The sequence below is a fragment of the Esox lucius genome, chromosome 7 (genome assembly GCF_011004845.1).
Source record: "Esox lucius isolate fEsoLuc1 chromosome 7, fEsoLuc1.pri, whole genome shotgun sequence".
NCBI lineage: Eukaryota > Metazoa > Chordata > Actinopteri > Esociformes > Esocidae > Esox > Esox lucius.
The window spans coordinates 46,514,140-46,535,700 of record NC_047575.1 but is presented as its reverse complement, the minus strand read 5'-3'; the positions used below and the strand labels follow the sequence as shown (position 1 = coordinate 46,535,700).

Sequence of the window (21,561 nt, the reverse complement as noted above, 5' to 3'; positions counted from 1 at the left end):
GCACCATTTTAATCAGGAAGAACTAGAGTAGTTTACATAAGATGAGTGAACCATCTCATCCATGGCTGTGGGTAGCCTTTCAGCAGATACCTCAACCAGCACTGCTGTTTGCCCCCAGCTTTCCTGCTCTGTCCCTCCACATAATTAAGAAGCTCTGCCATTCACCAGGAGTGGTTCCTCCCCTAGAGTGCAAACGTGTCATCCATGAGCAAAATCCCCTACATCCATCTCCAGTCTCAGCCTCCGTCCCGGTCAGCTGCTCTCCAGTATAAGGGCGGTGGGCCTCTTGGCTCTCCCGAAAGACCCACTCAGCCCCCCTCATTCTCCCCTGAGTGCTCTTGATTGCCAGAGGGTTTTATTTTCCTCTTAGCTGTCTTCCATCTGATGAGAAAAACAGCTCTGTGGGGCTCCGCTGTGAGCTGTGCAGTTGGATCCATGTGGAAAGGCCTGCGTGGTCCCATTGTGTGTGTGTGTATGCCTGTGCTCTTTCTCTAATTAGTGCTGGCGACTTGAGTGTGAAGAAGGAGCTTTATCGCCCTTCCATCTCACTGCTCCCCACCTGCGATGAAAAACGCAGCGTTGTCAATACCACCGCCTTCTCCTGCGCACACCAACATCGCCATCTTGTTTGTTTTCATGCAGGCTTTTGGGACGGCTTGGAACAAGGCATTTTGTGTTGCCAAGTGTGTGCTTTAGTTCCCCTCCACTTAAACAAAGTATTCTCTTGTTCACTCGAGTTCTGGCTCCAATTCAGCACTCCATTGTGAACAGTTGAATAGTGTTTGCACCCAAAGGCTTAGATGTTGTCCGTGTTTTAGAGGTCAGGTGGTGCAACGCGAACCCCCCTCTGCCGCTTCCTTCAACTTAACATTAGCCCCCATCGCGCTGGATACCCTATTGCTCTTTTTTACATGTAGAAAAGTGCCAGCCGATGTGCCCTCGCGAGTCTCGTCCTGCTAGCTCCCGTGACTCGCCACTGTTGGTCATGTCTATTTTTACGCGTGCCTAAGTTTGCTAGCTGTGTACATTAGCATCGCCGCCCTGTGCTAGGCAGGCTCAGCGGAAGGCTCGTGCGGCGGTGTAATCCCTCCATGGGAATATTAATGGACCTGGCCTTTAAGCTGCGTCTGTCTGGCAGTAGGCTGAATACTAATAGGTGGGCCGGACTGTTGGAGTGGCCTGCTCATCCCTGTTGAGGGAATACTAATGACTGTGCCGAACCACATGCTGGGTTGGTGCAGTGGCCATGTTGTTAGCGGGTTTTAATTAAGTTTGTTCTGTCCGGGGGGGGGGGGTGGGGGGGGGGGTTGGGGGTTGGGGGGTGGGGGGGGGGGTAGTAATGTTTCTCTTGAGGGCTCTCCAATTTGACAAAGGTGTCTGACTATTGAGTGCGGTTCATGGATTCGGATTTGTCATTGTGTTTTTTCTCTCAGCGGGGTGTGCTCCTTTGACATTCAGAGTGGGTAATTCGTTGAGCGCCGTGGTCAGGTGATACAGGCGATGTCAGTTTTCCATTTAGTACATCCCGCTGTCCCATTGATCCCCTTTGCAGACAACTGAGACAGACGTCCCAGCAGCATTCATTGTGTCCTGTCCATCCGCCTTGCCCAGAGATGATAAACTCTGCCGAGGGGTTTATTATAGTGACTGCAGTCGTCAACGATATGTAGCGTATCGCCTGTTGCTCTTCTTGTTTTCAATGTCTCTGTGGCTTCTAATCTCATCAGCCTCTCCTAATCAAATCCTCTCATGAGGGAGCTCTACACCCCAGCCAGCCCCCTGAGGCATATCAACCACCGCAAATTAATCGGCTGTGAACTTGTGTACTTTCATTTATTGAATACTCTTCGAATAGAATTTGTAGAAAACAATTTACTGCAGTTCAAAACAGTCCCCGGTGCTGCTGTGGTTTATATCTGTATGAAATGAACATCCACAAGAAACACATTGTTGTGATCAAATGCAATCCCCCTGTAATCGAGAGGGTTTCTATGGCCCTTGCTGTGTGCTGCAATGTCACATAGAGACCACCGATGTGTAACGGTGGAAGATATGAAGTTGGTTTGTAATGGTGGACCGAGACCAAAGATATGAAGTTGGTTTGTAATGGTGGACAGGGACCAAAGATATGAAGTTGGGTTGTATTGGTGGACAGGGACCAAATATATGAAGTTGGTTTGTATTGGTGGACAGGGACCAAAGATATGAAGTTGGTTTGTAATGTTGGACAGGGACCAAAGATATGAAGTTGGTTTGTAATGTTGGACAGGGACCAAAGATATGAAGTTGGTTTGTAATGGTGGACAGGGACCAAAGATATGAAGTTGGTTTGTAATGGTGGACAGGGACCAAAGATATGAAGTTGGTTTGTAATGGTGAACAGGGACCAAAGATATGAAGTTGGTTTGTAATGGTGGACAGGGACCAAAGATATGAAGTTGGTTTGTAATGGTGGACAGAGACCAAAGATATGAAGTTGGTTTGTAATGGTGGACTGGGAGCAAAGGTATGAAGTTGGGTGGTATTGGTGGACAGAGACCAAAGATATGAAGTTGGTTTGTAATGGTGGACAGGGACCAAATATATGAAGTTGGTTTGTAATGGTGGACAGGGACCAAAGATATGAAGTTGGTTTATAATGGTGGACAGGGACCTCTCATTGTTAATCTCTTTCTCTCCCTGTCCTCTCCACGTTAATCTCTTTTCTCCCTCCATCTCTTTCTCTCCCTGTCCTCTCCACATCCCCTCCCACCTTCTACATCATTCACTCCTTTTCCCTCCCCTCCTTCCTCTCAGATGGGTGTCCAGGCCTGTGTAACGGGAACGGTCAGTGTACCCTGGGACAGAACAGTTGGCACTGTGAATGTCTCACAGGCTGGAGAGGACCCGGCTGCAGCGTCGCCATGGAGATCTCTTGTGCCGACAACAAGGACAACGAAGGAGGTGAGCGATGAGGGGGTGAAGGGTCACCGGAAAACAGGGGGGAACAGGTGAAGGGTCACAGGAAGGCAGGGGGGAACAGGTGAAGGGTCACAGGAAGGCAGGGGGGAACAGGTGAAGGGTCACAGGAAGGCAGGGGGGAACAGGTGAAGGGTCACAGGAAGCAGGGGGGAACAGGTGAAGGGTCACAGGAAGCAAGGGGGGAACAGGTGAAGGGTCACAGGAAGCAAGGGGGGAACAGGTGAAGGGTCACAGGAAGGCAGGGGGGAACAGGTGAAGGGTCACAAGAAAGCAGGGGGGAACAGGTGAAGGGTCACAGGAAGCAAGGGGGGAACAGGTGAAGGGTCACAGGAAGCAAGGGGGGAACAGGTGAAGGGTCACAGGAAGGCAGGGGGGAACAGGTGAAGGGTCACAGGAAGGCAGGGGGGAACAGGTGAAGGGTCACAGGAAGCAAGGCTGACGTCACCAATGTATCCATGTAGTATGTCTGCTTACGAAGGAAGAAAGTTATAGTGTTTGACATTTCCATGTGCTGCTCACCAGTGGTGGAGTGATAGTGTTTGTTCGTTCACCTGTACTGTAATAAGGGAAGAACAGTCTAATTGTGTTTGTTCGTTCACCTGTACTGTAATAAGGGAAGAACAGTGTTGTGAATCGGTTAATTTCATCCTCATTTACACTCCTAATGAGCTGTAACATCTCTCAGGTGTGGCAATTAAAAAAAGATCTTTGACCCGGGGATGCAGCGGTCCAGTGGTTTGTTTATGGTCTGTAGTTTGTTCACGGTCTTCTTACCCTCGTTGCCTTATTGAACGCAGAATCCAAAATGTTCCCGCACACATATTTGAAAGACGGCGGTGCCTCTTCAAATCTGCTTCTCTCTGTCTCACTAGTGCTCGCCACTAGTGAGACGTTGGATCTGAGAGAATTTGTTTTTAGTGTCCCTTCTCTTAAATTAATTTATCTAAATAAAAGGCCTTGAAAAGTCTTAAATTGTCATATTTTGTCTTTTTAAAGGTCTTACAAAAGTTTTAAGTACTGTTAGCATTGTGAAGAAGTGATGCAGAAAAGAATGTGTGGTTCGTGAATGCGTTTTGAGAAACCACGATTTCAGTCAGAATGTTAGATGTCAGCAAGACAAGTGACTGTTGGCTGCTTTTCTCGCAACACGGTTGTTCATGAGGTAGATAGCTAGCTAGTACCAAGCTAGGTAATTTAGTTACATAGGGGGCCCCCAAGCAGTTGCCAGCCTTACCTGTTCACAAGCTGTGTGTCTGGTTCTGTGGATCTGAATCTACAATGTGTGTGTAGTCTGCAATGCAATAAGCATGTTTTGGAAATCATAGGAAAATGACCAGCATATCGTAACTCCACGGTTCACGTGTGCGTATTGAACAGTAGGGGGCGCCCCGAACAGTTTGATTACATACAGTGTACTGTTGCATCCCTAGCATAGACAGACAGGCAGACAGACAGACGGATAGTCAGGTAGAAAGACAAACAAGCAGGTAGGCAGACAGACAGGTGGTCATGTAGGCAGGCAGACAGACAGACACCTGTCTGGGTTCTTTTGCCAGGTGGCCTCCCAGTGAGTGTGGTTAGCAAATCAAAGAGTTGTGATTTTGGGACTAGTTCTACCAGGCCTGAATTGGCTCTTTATGGTGTCCTGTCTGTGTGGGAGCTAGCACCTAACAGGCTCGGAGAAAAGAGATGAGAGGAGGGTAGAGAGAGGAGATAGATGGGGGAGGCCAGGAGGACATAGAAAGGAGAGAGAGCAGAACAGGGAGGAAGAGAGGAGAGGAATGGGAGAGGACAGGAGTGAAGAGGCTGGTTAAATCAACGCCTCCTCCTCCATCTCCTCCCCAGAGTGCAGAGAGATTAGTGACCTGGTTGGCTGGGATGGATGTGCATATTTCCTCCCCCTCTTGTGACCATTTGTGTGAGGATCAGTGAGGCTTCTGGGATTGATGCTTTTCATGGTTCCACTATGAGCTGCTAGCCAGCCCAGCTCCAGTTAGTCTATCACAGCAGGGTTATCTAACATTAAAAAGATACCTGGGTCCATTTTTCCTTGCTTAGCAGCTAAGTAGTGTGTGGAGTCCAGAGCTGTGTTGGTTTTAAAGAGGGCTTTCTCCGCGGTGTGTCAGGCAATTGAGTCAGGCTGCTTAGCTTAGAGCCTGTCGCCAAGGGAACCAGGTGATGATTGAACAGGTGTCTTAATGCAGCCCCTGGAAGCCTTTAATCTTTCATCTTGCTGTCTGCCTCTGAGCAATAGGGTAATATGCTTGGAGGACAATGAGGGTATAAACATGGCTCACTCTAACGGCCTTCCATTACCAGGGCAACTCAGGGCATGTTTCACTGTGCGGCTCTATGCCTGGCTGGCTGGATGTTGTGCCTAATCCAATCATCTTCCTTCTTCAATGGAGATGTTGTGTCATACTTCCTGCTCAGGTCCTTAATCTCAGACACGCCGCGGCTCCGTCGCCCTGTGTGTTTATCAGTCTCTCTCTCTCTCTCCGCGCTGCATTTCCCTCCGTCCATCTTTCGGTTCACTCAGGAAAACCTTAAAGGATTAAAAAGAGTTTACAGAGTCTCTTCAGCTAGTTGTCAGTGTTTGTTTCCACTGTGTGGAAATGGAGCGGAGTTCTGAGCGGGGGTGGGGGGTTAGTGGAGGGGAAGCTCCTGTTCCTGTTTGTTTTGGTGCGCAGGGAGCAATGGGGAAGTCAGGACGGAGACCTCGTTTCAAGGCTGTGAGTTATGTCCCGTTTGACTTTGATGTCAGTGTTATCATCTTTTATTGACAGGAGAACAGGCAGGCACTGCGCTGGGGAACCGGGTCTGGAACATCAACTCCAAATAGAGATCCTAGAGGAAAGGAGAACCTCATTAGTAATGAGGACAGAATACCACACACAATATAATACTAACACTAGATAGAGAATAAAGAAACACCAACCCCTCATGGAAGAAGTCATGAAAAGTTCTAGATTTGAAAGTGTTGCTGGCTTCGGGTTTAGGTTCATGGGAACATACTGTAGAAGCAATACAAATGCTAAACCAACGTGCAGTTACTTTAAATATGAAATGATCACTGTTGTGTTTTCACATCACATGTCAGGCAATGACCTCGTTCTGCTCTGCCCACACTGAATCAGACTTATTAGGCATCTGTGGTGTTCGAGGTGTCTGTTGTGTCTGCAGTGCCTGTGGTGTTTGAGGTGTTTGTGGTGTTTGAGGTGTCTGTGGTGTTTGAGGTGTCTGTGGTGTTTGAGGTGTCTGTTGTGTCTGTGGTGTTTGAGGTGTCTATGGTGTCTGTTGTGTCTTGGTGTTTGAGGTGTCTGTGGTGTTTGAGGTGTCTTTTGTGTCTGTGGTGTCTATGGTGTCTGTGGTGTCTTGGTGTCTGTTGTGTCTGTGGTGTCTGTTGTGTTTGAGGCATCTGTGGTGTTTGAGGTATCTGTGGTGTTTGAGGTATCTATTGTGTCTGTGGTGTTTGAGGTGTCTGTGGTGTTTGAGGTGTCTGTGGTGTTTGAGGTATCTATTGTGTCTGTGGTGTTTGAGGTATCTATTGTGTCTGTGGTGTTTGAGGTGTCTGTTGTGTCTGTGGTGTTTGAGGTGTCTGTGGTGTTTGAGGTGTCTGTTGTGTCTGTTGTGTCTGTGGTGTTTGAGGTGTCTGTGGTGTCTGTGGTGTCTGTGGTGTTTGAGGTGTCTGTGGTGTTTGAGGTGTCTGTGGTGTTTGAGGTGTCTGTGGTGTCTGTGGGTCCTGATTATCTGACGGTGAGGTTCCCCCTGCAGACGGTCTGACAGACTGCATGGATCCTGACTGCTGCACCCAGAGCCTGTGCCTGAACGATCCCCTGTGCCTGGGAGCGAGGGACCCACTGCAGATCATCCAGCAGAGCCAATCACCTTCCCAGAAGGTCAGGTCATTCTACGACAGGGTCCGCCTACTGGTGGGGAGGGACGGAACCCACATCATCCCGGGAAACAACCCTTTCAACTCAAGGTGGGCGGGCTCAATGTCACTTATACGTCAGGGCGGAGTCAGAGGTGGCTGTTCTGTAACTATGTACCCATACACTGAGAGTTCTGGTCCATGCTGGCATCCTCTCCTGCCTCCCGTGCAGCCTAGCGGCGCTGATCAGAGGCCTGGTTCTGACCACGGACGGAACTCCCCTGGTTGGGGTTAACGTGACGTTTGTCAGGCACCCTCAGTATGGCTACACTCTGACTCGACAGGACGGCACGTGAGTTCTCACATATGACGACAGCACCAGGTGTGTGTATGCATTCACAAACTACCTGTGAGTCTGTCGTGACCTGACACGCCTCTGAGCCAGTGGAGGGCGGCAAAGGTCAGAGTATTTCCAAACCCCTGACCTCCGACCTGGCTCCTGCCCTAGGTTTGACCTGGTGGCCAACGGGGGCTCGTCCCTGACCCTGCACTTCGAACGAGCCCCGTTCCTGAGCCAGGAGCGCACGGTGTGGCTCCCGTGGAACCGGTTCTACGCCATGGACACCCTGGTTCTCAAGACGGAGGAGAACACCATCCCGGCCTGTGACCTGAGCGGCTACGTCCACCCGGACCCGCTGGTGGTGGCCTCGCCCCTCTCCTCCTTCTTCAGCTCGCGGTCTGCGGACAGGCACATCATCCCTGAGACTCAGGTTAGCACACAGCCCTCTGTCTGTCTACACTCACCGGCCACTTTTTAGGTACCTGCTGGTTGACACATTTAGGCCAACAGGGAACCGTGTGGCTGCAGGTCAAATGTGTACAGCATCCAGACATGGTCAAGGGGTTTAGCTGTTGTTCAACCAAACATTGGCATGAGAAAGATGCGTGACAGAAGAGGCTTTGACCGTGGTACAGTAATTGCTGCAAGACGCGGGGCGGGTCAGGCATCTCAGAAACAGTGGTCCTCTTGGGTATTTCACACCATACAGCCTCTGGAGTTTGCGGAGAACAGTGCGATAAACAAAAAACATCAAGTGAGCGGCAGTTCTGTGGGCGAAAACCTTGTTAATACGAGAGTTTGGACGAGAAGGGCCAGACGTGTTCAAGCTGACAGAAAGGCCACAAATACTGAAACAACTACTCTTTACAACAGTGGTGTGCAGAAGGGCTGCTCTGAATGCTCAACACATTCAGCCTTGAAGCAGATGGAGGCAGCAGGGGTCCTACAAGACTTGTACCAAATAACTTGCCCGTTAAATGTGTGTATCTCTCTATCCTTCTCTGTATTATTCTTTCTCTTTATCTATCTCACTCTTTCTGTGTATACCTCCTCCTTCCCTTTTCCCCAATCAGTCTCTCTCTTTTCTTTACCTATTCTTTATCCATTACCTCTGTTCCTCTCATGTTTTCACTGCCCCACTGACTAAAAACATTGGTGACGCCTGGGCCACCTCTGCCATCCACTCCTACCAACCACCAGTGCAACCCACCCCTGGCAACCAACAGTGCCACCCAACCCTGCCAACCACCAGTGCCACCCACCCCTGCCAACCACCCTTGCCACCCACCCCTGCCAACCACCAGTGCCACCCACCCCTGGCAACCAACAGTGCCACCCACCCCTGCCAACCACCAGTGCCACCCACCCCTACCAACCACTAGTGCCACCCACCCCTACCAACCACTAGTGCCACCCACCCCTACCAACCACTAGTGTCACCCACCCCTACCAACCACCAGTGCAACCCACCCCTACCAACCACCAGTGCCACCCACCCCTGCCAACCACCAGTGCCACCCACCCCTGGCAACCACCAGTGCCACCCACCCCTGCCAACCACCAGTGCCACCCACCCCTGCCAACCACCAGTGCCACCCACCCCTGGCAACCAACAGTGCCACCCACCCCTGCCAACCACCAGTGCCACCCACCCCTGCCAACCACTAGTGCCACCCACCCCTGCCAACCACTAGTGCCACCCACCCCTACCAAACACTAGTGCCACCCACCCCTACCAACCACTAGTGCCACCCACCCCTACCAACCACTAGTGCCACCCACCCCTGCCAACCACCAGTGCCACCCACCCCTGCCAACCACTATTGCCACCCACCCCTGCCACCCACTCTGGCCACAAACAGTCCTGCCACCTGAACAGTTTGTTACCCTGTGCTTTGGCCCTTCTGTCCTGCAGAGACTAACAGAACTGTTCTCACCAGATCAAGACTCGGCCTGTTAACTGCTAGTTAAACAGCTTCCCTATAGAGCACTATAGTCCTCCTACAGCTCTGCCCATCTCCCTAGCCAGATAGTAAGATCAAGATGGAACTGTAAATTGGTGATGTGCTCATCAACTCACTGAATGACTTTAAACTACTCTAAATAAATGTAATGCGTTGCGTCACTTATCGTTAAATATTCCTTCATCTCATGGACTCACCACTTAGGGTATTTAAGCATAAATATAGTGTATTGTACATAAATGCATGTTGACTCCAGTGGATTTTTCACCATTAGTTGTCTACCACTAACAGTGCCTTCACACCGAGTAACATCCTGGGTTTTGTTGTAAATGTCCACAGTCAATAAAGGCCTTTCGGGTAATTTCTGTTCCTGCTGTCCCTAGGTGGTCCATGAGCAGCTGGAGATCCCAGGGACCAGTCTGAAGCTGTGCTATCTAAGCTCCCGTGCCTCGGGGTACCGAGCTCTGCTGAAGGTCATTATGACCCAGGCCCAGGTGCCCCTCTCTCTGGCTAAGGTGCACCTGATGGTTGCCGTGGAGGGCCACCTCTTCCAGAAGTGGTTCCACGCCTCTCCGAACCTCGCCTACTCCTACATCTGGGACAAGACAGACGCCTACAGACAGAGGGTCTACGGACTGACTGAGGCCGTGGGTGAGTTCTGGGCTCTTTGGAACCATTCGTTGGTTATGTTGGACACATATGATTAATCTATTAAATTTTTTATTAGTGGTAGTTTTACACATGTACACAAGGTTTTTTTTCTATGATGCCCATATCAATGTTTTTATGTTTCCCATGTAATGTTAATGGGGTGCTACAATGTTCGCAACTATGTCCAGAAATGTATTTCTTCGGTTTACTGTTGAACAATACCAACACATTTTTTTTTTTTTACTAATATTTTACACAATATTTTTTCAGACATTATTATCGGCGCCTTCTAGGAGTAATTTGAAATAATTTGAATACAAGCATTTTTTTTTTCTTCCTTTACTTTATTCTTGTGGTGAGTTTCAGGTGTGTACAATATGAAAATCTCTCATTCAGCCAGTTTGAAAAGAAAAATGGGCTCATTCTTCTGTTTTGGGTCATTGTGTGCACAGAAGTAAGTATGGGCAAAGAAAGAAAACCACAGGGTTGTTTGAGGAGGTCAGACACAACATTGAAGCCAAGCATAAACAATCTGAAGGCTTTCTGTCCATCTCCAGAGAACTCGATGTACCTGATTATGTCGTACATAATGTTATCGAGACGTTTGAGGCCAATGCCGCTGTAGCCAGTCTCCCCGGGTTTGGCGGCAAGAGATGGAAGATCACAGCGTTGGCCTTAAAGGGGAGGTTCATATTGTTTTCGAATGGTGGAATTTCCCATAACGCACCTTAACATGTCAATCCTTCTGGGGCAATTTCTTGAGTCCAGATGAGACCAAATTAGAGCTTTTTGGTAAAGCACACCTCTATATTTACCAAAAACAAAATGAAGCTTGGTTTCCGTAAAAGGGCATGGGTCGTTCAGCAGGATAACAAACTCAAACACATTTCAAAAATTACCCAGGGATGTTTTCAGACAAAATGATGGACTGTTCTCCATCCAGATCTAAATCCCATTGAAACCCTGTGGAGAGATCTGACAACAGCAGTTGTAAGGCACCCTTTAAATCTGTTAGACCTAGAGCAGACGAGTGGACCAAACTGCCAAGTACAGAGGGGCATGATGCTCATCCATGGCTATAGGAAGAGCTTGATTGCAGTTATTTTGGCCAAAGGCTGTGACATCAAATATTTAATCTAGGGTGCCAATAATTTTCTTTCTAGTCTGATTTAAAATTAGATGTTAGTTTTTTTTATAAAAACAAAGGTTTTATAATATTTACAGTGAAGAATTGTGGAGACCAAATATTTTGATTAATTTCCACTTATTGGGGAAGACAATGTGATATATTTGAAGAGAGTGCGTGGGTGCCAATACCTTTGGCCACCATCATAGTGAACAATACAGAACTAGGTGGTTGAAGTAAAACTCGTTTTCAGTTAAAATGAATTTAATTGGGAATGATGACATGAACATAACAGTATATTCAGGTAGACGTCCATACCACTGTCATATTTTGGGTAATCAAAAACGTATAGGGAGGTCACAACAGTTCTCCAAAGTGTTATCATGACACTCCCAGTGCTGATGTGATTCTCCATTAACCCCTTTACCACATCTGCTGGCTCTAGTCTTTAAACCCATTGCTGTTATATCTACCGGTCAAAACACAAAAGCACCAGGTTGGCTGAACCTGCGTTACGACTTTCTGGCCCCCCGCACACAAGTAGACACACAATAAGCGCTTCCGTCCTCTTTTTATTCAACACACGTTTAGTTAAGTTGACGCCCACTCAGGAAGATACTGCACGACGTACCACGTGATGTCGAGGAGGTGTGAAAAGACCTCAGCGCCCTGGGTGTTAACACAATCAGCATGTGATCACGCTGAATGTGCTCATCTCTGCGCCCTTGTTTCATTAATTATCAACCGCTTCATTTTTACTGTCGTTCAAGTAAACCAGACGTGAGGCACCTGTGTCCACCTGTGTTCACCTGTGTCCGTAACGTGAGGTGGAATAAACTGCCTCGTTCGTTTAATGACCACACCTGTCACATAACAAGGTGATAAAACCCTGTGTTGCTTTAGAGGAGGTGCAACACTGGTGGCGCGGGCCACAGTGTCTCCTCCTCTGTTTTCATCATTGTCTCCTCCTCTGTTTTCATCATTGTCTCCTCCTCTGTTTTCATCAGTGTCTCCTCCTCTGTTTTCAACAGTGTCTCCTCCTCTGTTTTCAACAGTGTCTCCTCCTCTGTTATCAACAGTGTCTCCTGCTCTGTTTTCATCATTGTCTCCTCCTCTGTTTTCATCATTGTCTCCTGCTCTGTTTTCATCATTGTCTCCTCCTCTGTTTTCATCATTGTATCCTCCTCTGTTTTCAACAGTGTCTCCTGCTCTGTTTTCAACAGTGTCTCCTGCTCTGTTTTCAACAGTGTCTCCTCCTCTGTTTTCAACAGTGTCTCCTGCTCTGTTTTCAACAGTGTCTTCTCCTCTGTTCTCAACAGTGTCTGTGGGCTTTGAGTATGAGACGTGTCCCAGTCAGATACTGTGGGAGAAGAGGTCCGCTGTGCTACAGGGCTATGAGCTGCTTCCATCCAGCCTGGGGGGCTGGTCGCTGGACAAACACCACACCCTCAACATCCCCAGTGGTAAGGCATATTGGGAATATTGTATATATTCAGTGGGTTGGGTTCAACCCGTGGGTTGGGTTCAACCACCGTCTGCTGGTTTGAAACTCCGGGGACAGGAAGTAACCTCCCTCTAGTGAGGATCGAAGGGGTCGGCAGCAGTTCCCTCACAACCCAGGTTTCTTTTGTGCCCTTTCTTTTTCAAGGTTTTATGTTGTTTATGAATGCATTTCAACATCTAGTCTTGTCTAGAGCCAAATGCTGCCTTTATAGTAGTTTTGTCTGCGTATCAAGCCAGTGCCACTGTGGCTCGTCTTCTACATCAGTGTGGACTCACATCCGTGTGACAGCATGTTATGTGTCCTGAATACCAATTGAATGTTTCAGTGGAGAGACAATGCAGATTGGGGTAAAACAGGGAGTCAGTGCTATGAAAAGCACCAATAGGATACCACTTGAACTCTAACCCCCTCAAATTGTTTCTATAGCAACAGTTTCCCAGGATTATTGTTTTTATTTTGTGGTGCCAGGGGAATTTAATGTGTTAAATGATAAGTGAGCCAATATTGAGATGGAGGCTTTTTTAAGGGCATTGCTCGGTCTTTGTTTCTGCCGTGGTTAGGAGGATCTTTTTTAAATATATTACCGTTGCTTTCCCAGGCGTTGACCTAAACAGAATTTATTAATAAGTTGTTACCAGTGAGTGACGTTGTGTATGTAGCGAATGTCAGTCCATGAGACTCTTTGAAGTGTGTCGAACGGGACGCCATGGCTTGGTGAATTACATCCAACTCCTTCGGGAGGAGAGCGCACCTGGCTCGTCTTGAATCCGAAGGTCTCCGCCATTTCAGGAATCCTGCACAAAGGCAGCGGGGAGAACGTGTTCGTGTCGGAGCAGCAGCCCCCGGTCATCACCAGCGTCATGGGCAACGGGCGAAGACGCAGCATCTCCTGCCCCAGCTGCAGTGGCCTGGCGGAGGGAAACAAGCTGCTGGCGCCCGTGGCGCTGGCCTGCGGCGGAGACGGCAGCCTCTACGTGGGGGACCTCAACTTCGTCCGCCGGGTGTACCCCACCCTGAACACCACGGCCGTGCTGGAGCTCAGGTAGGCCAGGCCGGACGCATGTGGGAGTGTTCAGCTACTAGGCTATGTGTTCAGAAAGGGGTGACATGGGGTGATGTGGGGTGATGTGGGATGATGTGGGATGATGGAGTGACCGGTGGGAGCTGACACGGTTGTTTTTCTTTTCTTTTATTTTTTTTGCAGAAATAAGGACTTGAGGCATGGGTAAGTTATGATGGATACCTTTCCAAGTCTGATAGATATCTTTCTGAATCTCTTTCTGGCGTACAACTTTAACAAAACAAATAGATACCTTTCTGAATCCCTGGGTTCTTTTGTATTTCAATCCTCTGTTTTCTGTACATTGACAGATTAACTACAACACATCTTGAAAGAGATTTTTGAATTGTCCTTGTAGGTTACTATTGATGCCCTATAAAATATTCCCCTCTCATGTTTCTGTAGGAACAACCCAACTCATAAGTACTACTTGGCAGTGGACCCAATGTCTGGGGAGCTTTTTCTGTCAGACACCAACACTCGACAGATCTACCGGGTGCGCTCACTGACCGGCGGACGGCAGTTGCTGGACAACGTCCGGGTGGTGGTTGGGACGGGCGAGCAGTGCGTTCCCTTCGATGAGGCCCGCTGTGGGGATGGCGGCAAGGCCGTTGAGGCCACACTCATGGGTCCTCGGGGTGAGTATCACGGCCTGGGCTGGCAAACCTGACTGGGGTGGTGGCAGTTGCCTGTTACGGAATACTGAGGCCTTTTTTCGGGACTTCACCGCTTAACACGTTCAATAGACAATCAGTTCCATTAGGATTACTGTGTTATACAGTGAGGGGAAAAGTATATTTGCTACCCTGCTGATTTTGCACGTTCGCCCACTGACAAAGAAATTATCAGCCTATCATTTTAATGGTAGGTTCATCTGAACAGTGAGAGACAGAATAACAACAACAAAATCCAGAAAGACAAGTGTCCAAAATGTTATAAATTGATTTGCATTTTAATGAGTGAAATAAGTATTTGAACCCCTCTCAATCAGAAAGATTTCTGGCTCCCAAATGTCTTTTATACAGGTAACGAGCTAAGATTAGGAGCACACTCTTAAAGTGTGTTACCTGTATAAAAGACACCTGTCCACAGAAGCAATCAATCTATCAGACTCCAAACTCTCCAACATGGCCAAGACCGGAGAGCTGTCCAAGGATGTCAGGGACAAGATTGTGGACTTATTGCTTAATCACATGTCTTCTTTTTGTTACAATGCGGTTGATTGGCTAATTTAAAAGCCCGGGATCTATACAATGTGACCGTGCTGTCATTGGCCATTAGTGCAATACAGTGATGGGAATTTGGAGTCTTTTTAGTGATCCGACTCACGGGTACTAGTTCATTTAAAAGAGATGGTTCATTCTGGCTCTCAAAACGGCTCCTCGTTCAGTATATATATTTTTTTTATTCTTTATTGCAAATATGATTATGCACATTTTTCTAATCAACCCAAATGATCTAACGGCCATAATAACATGTGCTGGCCTTAGTAAAGCTGTGGAAAGTAACACTTTTATTTGTTAATTTATTTTTCATGGAAATTATGCTTTTTAATCCTAGCAGGTTCCATGCATTACAAAATATAAGTACAAAATCCTGTTGACAATGCAATAACTCTTCATTGTGTTGAAACATTTTAATAGTGAAAGAACAGTAGAACAGATCACAATGGAACACAATAACAAAACATTGCAACACACATTCATTTATAATGTAAAATGGTTAAAGGAACAAATTACTAAGTAATACTATTATCACCAGATCAACATGGCATTTGTTCTAATGGTTGGCAATACTATGAACATGTTTCAAGGTTCAACAGATGAGGAACTATTGTGTTAGATAGAGTTGTCCTGCTTGGAAGAACATAAGCTGGATTTAGAACATGACAGTAGTTTCTGAATCCCTTGTCCTCAACAATGATGTGGTTGGAAATCTCTGGCAAACATTTTAACCATTTCTTCATCTATCATCTTTGATGGGGCAATGGGCTTTGGCATGTACTGGCCTATGGAGGTCTGGGTGGCAGGTTTGGTAGGGGCATTTGCGAGCATCAGGTAATACACTAACAGCAACTTTCAGCTGTGGCAACAGGACTGTTAGATGTTTAGTTTTTACTTGCCTGTGGAGATTGTTGGTGGAGCCAGAACAAATTGAAAGTGTTGCTTTGCAAATACTGCATACTGTATTTTCCTATTTATTAATTTCTTTGGTAAGAAATGTCCACATTTGAGATTTCTAAGGACTGTCACTCCTGTTGGCATCGTAGTTACTGAGTCTTTTCGCCGGTGCCTCGCTTTGTTTTTATATATATATAGGCTATATAAATTTTTTTTTTAAATTAAATTCATTCACAGATAGTGTATATTACAAGTTGGTAATATGAATTACATTTTACAAAAGTGTTTTACAAGCTTTTGAGTTTTGTTAATATTATTAAAGTTTATATGTACATTTATGAATATCCTATTGAATTCTGTCATTGGCCAATTACAACATCAGTCAAGGGTTACATCTTAATGGGTTCATGGTTCAGGCTATTCATTTGGAATAACATTTTTGTTCAACGTTATTAATTAACAGTGGGCAACATTTTGTACAACAAATTTATTTTAATAATTGTGGTTTACTGCAAATGCCTTTTGTAAATGTGTTCTTTTAACACCACTTGCCTCAAACATATTTAAGAGCCAAATGAACGGCTCTTTTCCATTTGCGAATCGGCTCCCATCATTCACCAAAAAGAGACATTCGTTCGCGAACAACCCATCACTGGAGAGCAGGGGGTTTCGAGAAGGTGCAGGTGAATTTTGATAAGTTGCTGAGAAATTCCAAGCCACGATATTTGTGCCCTCACAATGTTTATACTCTCGCGCGACCTGTCCTTCACTCTCGCGGCTTTTGTTTCTGCTCTCTCGACTTAATGCATTCTTCTCAAAGTGGCACCGGCATGCGCACGAGTTTGGTCTTCTGCATGCGCAGCTTGTGTTTCAGCTCCCTCAACTCTATCTTGTGTGCACGTGAGTTTTGAAACTGATGTGACACCATATACAAGACCATCACCAAGCAGCTTGGTGAGAAGGTGACAACAGTTGGTGCGATTATTTGCAAATAACACAAAAAAAACACAAAATAACTGTCAATCTCCCTCGGTCTGGGGCTCCATGCAAGATCTCACCTCGTGGAGTTGCAATGATCATGAGAACGGTGAGGAATCAGCCCAGAACTACACGAGAGGATCTTGTCAATGATCTCAAGGCAGCTGGGACCATAGTAACCAAGAAAACAATTGGTAACACACTACGCTGTGAAGTACTGAAATCCTGCAGCGCCCATAAGGTCCCCCTGCTCAAAAAAGCACATGTACAGGCCCATCTCAAGTTTGCCAATGAACATCTGAATGATTCAGAGGTTAACTGGGTAAAAGTGTTGTGGTCAGATGAGACCAAAATCAAGCTCTTTGGCATCAACTCAACTCACCATGTTTGGAGGAGGAGGAGGAATGCTCCCTATGACCCCAAGAACACCATCCCCACCGTCAAACATGGAGGTGAAACATTATGCTTTGGAGGTGTTTTTCTGCTATGGGGACAGGACAACTTCACCACATCAAAGGGACGATGGACGGGGCCATGTACCGTCAAATCTTGGGTGAGAAACTCCTTCCCTCAGCCAGGGCATTGAACATGGGTCGTGGATGGGTATTCCAGCATGACAATGACCCAAAACACATGGCCAAGGCAACAAAGGAGTGGCTCAAGAAGAAGCACATTAAGGTCCTGGAGTGGCCTAGCCAGTCTCCAGACCTTAATCCCATAGAACATCTGTGGATGAAGCTGAAGGTTCCAGTTGCCAAACATCAGCCTCAAAACCTTAATGACTTGGAGATCTGCAAAGAGGAGTGGGATTGACAACAAGGGTTTTGCCAGCAAGTACTAAGTCATGTTTTGCAGAGGGGTCAAATGCTTATTTCACTCATTAAAATGCAAATCAACTTATAACATGTTTGACATGTGTTTTTCTGGATTTTTTGTGGTTATTCTGTCTCTCACTGTTCAAATAAACCTTTTCTTTGTCAGTGGGCAAATGTACAAAATCAGCTGGGTAGCAAATAGTTTTTTTTCCCTCACAGTAACTGACACGTACACCTCCCTATAGGAAACACTCCCATTGTGTGATTTCACACTGGTTCACCTGCTATTATTTGGAGTCTTTAACTGTCACTCAGTATCTAGCTAGAGCGGTATCCACAGGAGGGTGAGTTTATGTAAACCAGAGTGATTTGCAGGCTGTTTGTTCAGGACAGTAACCCAGAAAATAGACAAACACTCGTCTTGACACCAAACTGCCAGGCGAAGTGTCACCCTGCCACTTGGTGACACGGGAACGAGAGCTCTTTAACACCGAGAGGTTGTGATGTCGGCGTGAGGTTACCACCATGCAGAATGCTGATGAGAACGGTTTTGACTTTGTGTTGACTGTTTGGCGCCGGGCGTAGAGCTCGTTTTCACCTACCAGTATGTTTTGATTCCTAACTCTCTACTCACATCCATCCAATAGGGATTGCCGTGGATAAAAATGGGCTGATGTACTTCGTGGACGCCACCATGATCCGTAAGGTGGACCAGAATGGCATCATCTCCACCCTGATTAAGACCAACGACCTCACAGCAGTCCGTCCACTCAGCTGTGACTCCAGCATGGACGTCAGTCAGGTGGGACAAAACGCCTGTATGTTTCGTATCTTTGTGTTTTGTATGTATAATCCGTTCGGGCTCAGCTGCCTGTGTAGAGTTTCTGCTGGGGCTGTTTGTTTTTACTGAATCCCAGATGGGAACAGGCTCAGTCTAAGGATATCAATTCATCCACTCCGCCTGCTGCCTCATGGCTAAATCCAATAAGAATGGACAACTACAGAGAGTGAGTGTCTACTACTGGCTAAGCAACACAGTAGCCCTGTCTCTTTCTGGTCAGGTATGAATTCACAGTGTGGCCTAAGGTGGTCTAGCGGTCTAAGCTGGTGCATCTACCGCGGCAGCATGGGTTTGATGCCGGCCCACTGTTATTCAGCAAAACATTCCCCTGTCTTTCTTTCTTGGCAGTAAAGCATGAAATGGCCTAAGAAATATATGTTATCTGACATCAGACAGTTCTCTAGCTTTCCACAAATCCTGGAAGGAAGATTCCTTTACTAATTAACACAATCCGTTCATCCTCCAAGTAATATTTCTGGAAAACCAGAAATTTTGGGAAAGCTACAGTACAAGGGTTTTGCAATCCTACTTGTGTGTGTCTAGAGAGTTAGCATGGATTTGTGATGACATTGGTGTAGGGGTCTATAGTACCACCAAGACTTTGCTGTGCCGACTGGACTTTTATTTTGGTAGCACCTTAACCAAGACAGGCTGTAAGAAAAAAATGTTAGGAAAATGATTAGGCTTTGGTTTACCACAGCCTCCAGGTCCTCACTGTCTCCCTCCCAGTGTCTTGCTCCCTGTTCCCAGGCCAGTTAGCGCCAAGGTCCGCCTCCTGTCCATCAAGCTTCACGTTGTTCATTCTCTCAGCATTCTGTCAATTCAAGCCTTTAAAGGCCAGATTATTTCAAAACAAGAACAATGACGCCTTTCCGCTTCGCTTTGAATATGTATCCACACGTTTTCTCCGTCATACTATGATTACGTGTGTCTTGTTTTCTGTCGAACCCACGTTAGTCTCAGGAAGCTGCTGTGATGTGGATGAAATATGCTAATTGCTAACTAACAAGCTGGCTAGCATGTCTGAATACCATTTAGGTAAATGCACTGTAGATGAGTCAGATATATATTAATTCTAATGGTATTTGTCCCGGAGATTTTTCCGGAGAAAGACGTCTGGAGTCCTCAGTCCAAATCTCTACTCTTAATATAAACGGACCCAGAACTTAATCCAGCGTCTGAACAATTAGGAAAGATAATAAAGATTAGTCTCAGTTTAAAATGTAATAAATGTTATTAGAACGCTGACTAACACCACACTATCACAAGCCCGTTGTGTGGATTCTAGATGTTGTTGTCATGACAAACAATGTGACCGTTGATATTGGGTTAGCTGTCTCTTAATCAATACAAATCATTCTGTAGCAGTGTCCTTAGGTCTTCAAAACTATTACATTCATTTATCTAAATAAAATGTATTGAAATGGCTTAAATTGACTTATTTCGTCTTTTTAAAGCTCTTAATGTATTAACTTCTGTAAGCACTGTGAAGAGGTGATACAAGACACTGATGCAAGACACGCGTGACAGTTGGCTGCTTTCCTCCCAACACCGTTATTTGTGAGGTAGATTGCTAGCTAGTACCAAGCTAGGTAATTTAGCTACATAGTTGAAACTGGCTGCTAAACCTCCCGCAGCCACCATGGGAAAGTGCAAATTCAATCAGAACTTGTTGGACAACAAATTTGCTTTGTGGTGGAAATCTGTTTAAGGGAAAGGAAGCCCAATGTATTAGTATTTTTTTTTAAGAAGTCTTTCAAACTTGGCACAATGTAATTACATCTGTGGAATCCCCATACAAAGTGTGAGAACCACAAAAACAAATCAAAAAGCTGCGAAAAGCCCCGGCATTTCTATGTTATGTTTGGTGGTATCACTGACGGCAGTCCTGTTAAGTACAGCCAGTAACGTTATTGATAGCAGTAGGTTTACTGCTCTAACACCAGTGGGTATTTCAGTCCAATTGCTGTCCTTATGTATTTTTTGCATGGGGTGTTGTGAAATTGGTCTTAAATTGAATTTGTTATGGCGTTAAAAAAAAGTCTTAAATGTGGCTTGCTGAAAGCTGCAGATACCGGTATGTGTTATTTAAAAGTTTGTGTTACCAATGTCTATCTGTTAGTCTGGAGCCGTGCTCATGTGTCGCGTGTCCATGGTTCCAGGTGCGTCTGGAGTGGCCCACTGACCTGGCGGTGAACCCCACAGACAACTCCCTGTACGTCCTGGAGAACAACGTGGTCCTGCGCATCACTGAGAACCACCAGGTCAGCATCATCGCCGGGAGGCCCATGCACTGCCAGGTCCCGGGCATCGACTACTCCCTGAGCAAGCTGGCCATCCACTCGGCCCTGGAGAGCGCCACGGCCATCGCCATATCCCACAGCGGCGTGCTCTACATTGCCGAGACAGACGAGAAGAAGATCAACCGCGTGCGGCACGTCGCTGCCTCCGGGGAGATCTCCCTGCTCGCCGGCGCCACGTCCGAGTGCGACTGCAAGAACGACGTCAACTGCCAGTGCTTCTTTGGCGACGACGGCTACGCCACGGACGCGGGCCTCAACGCGCCCTCCTCGCTCGCCGTGTCACCCGACGGCACGCTGTTCATCGCTGACCTCAACAACATCCGGGTGCGGGCGGTGCGCCGCAACAGGCCCACGGCCACGCCCCTGGGGCTGTACGAGGTGGGGTCGCCACAGCAGCAGGAACTCTACGTGTTCGGCAGGGACGGCCTCCACCGGCAGACGCTCAGCCTCATCACCGGAGAGCCCCTGTACAACTTCACCTACGGGCCGGACGGCGAGCTGGCGTCCGTGGCCGACAACTGCAACAACACGCTGCGGGTGAGGCGGGACAGCTCCGGCCAGCTGAGGCTGGTTCTGCTGCCGGAGAACCAGGTGGTCACCCTGGGCCTGGACCCGGCCGGAGGCCTGCGCGCCGTGTCCGCCCTCAACCAGGAGGTGGCGCTAATGACATACGCCGCCTATACAGGCCTGCTGGCCTCCAAGTCCGATGAGACTGGATGGACCAGCTTTTATGAGTACGTGGGTGTTTTATAGCGCGCGTGTCTGGGTTCATTACCCTGATGTGTTCTGTGATGTAACTCGTGTTCATACGGGGTGAGGAAAGGAAGTGTTAGCCATCTGCCGGTGTGGAAATAACGCCTCAGTCAGATCGAGAGGCTACTCTCAGTCAGGTCAACAATATGGTCGTGTTACATTATCGCCACCCGGTGTCTGAGCCCGGTACTGCCCTCCCTCACCCGGTATTACAAGACCTCTGTCCGTCTCACGTTTGACAATCCAGCCTCAGTGTTCGAGCGCCAGTAAG

At 47.3% G+C, this 21,561-nt stretch overlaps 1 protein-coding gene across 7 annotated transcripts in view; it reads left to right on the top strand.

Annotated features, from left to right (window-relative positions):
• Window positions 1–21,561, top strand: part of si:ch211-12m10.1 (teneurin-2) — a 259,810-nt gene that overhangs the window by 231,816 nt on the left and 6,433 nt on the right. For all 7 annotated transcript variants that reach the window (XM_029120920.2, XM_034293165.1, XM_034293167.1 and 4 more), the window contains 11 exons: window positions 2,797–2,943; window positions 6,736–6,946; window positions 7,068–7,187; window positions 7,344–7,605; window positions 9,523–9,790; window positions 12,236–12,379; window positions 13,210–13,462; window positions 13,625–13,645; window positions 13,886–14,118; window positions 18,041–18,195; window positions 20,397–21,271. In XM_029120920.2, coding sequence (XP_028976753.2) covers window positions 2,797–2,943; window positions 6,736–6,946; window positions 7,068–7,187; window positions 7,344–7,605; window positions 9,523–9,790; window positions 12,236–12,379; window positions 13,210–13,462; window positions 13,625–13,645; window positions 13,886–14,118; window positions 18,041–18,195; window positions 20,397–21,271 — 2,689 coding nt within the window. The remainder of the gene's footprint in view (window positions 1–2,796; window positions 2,944–6,735; window positions 6,947–7,067; window positions 7,188–7,343; window positions 7,606–9,522; window positions 9,791–12,235; window positions 12,380–13,209; window positions 13,463–13,624; window positions 13,646–13,885; window positions 14,119–18,040; window positions 18,196–20,396; window positions 21,272–21,561) is intronic.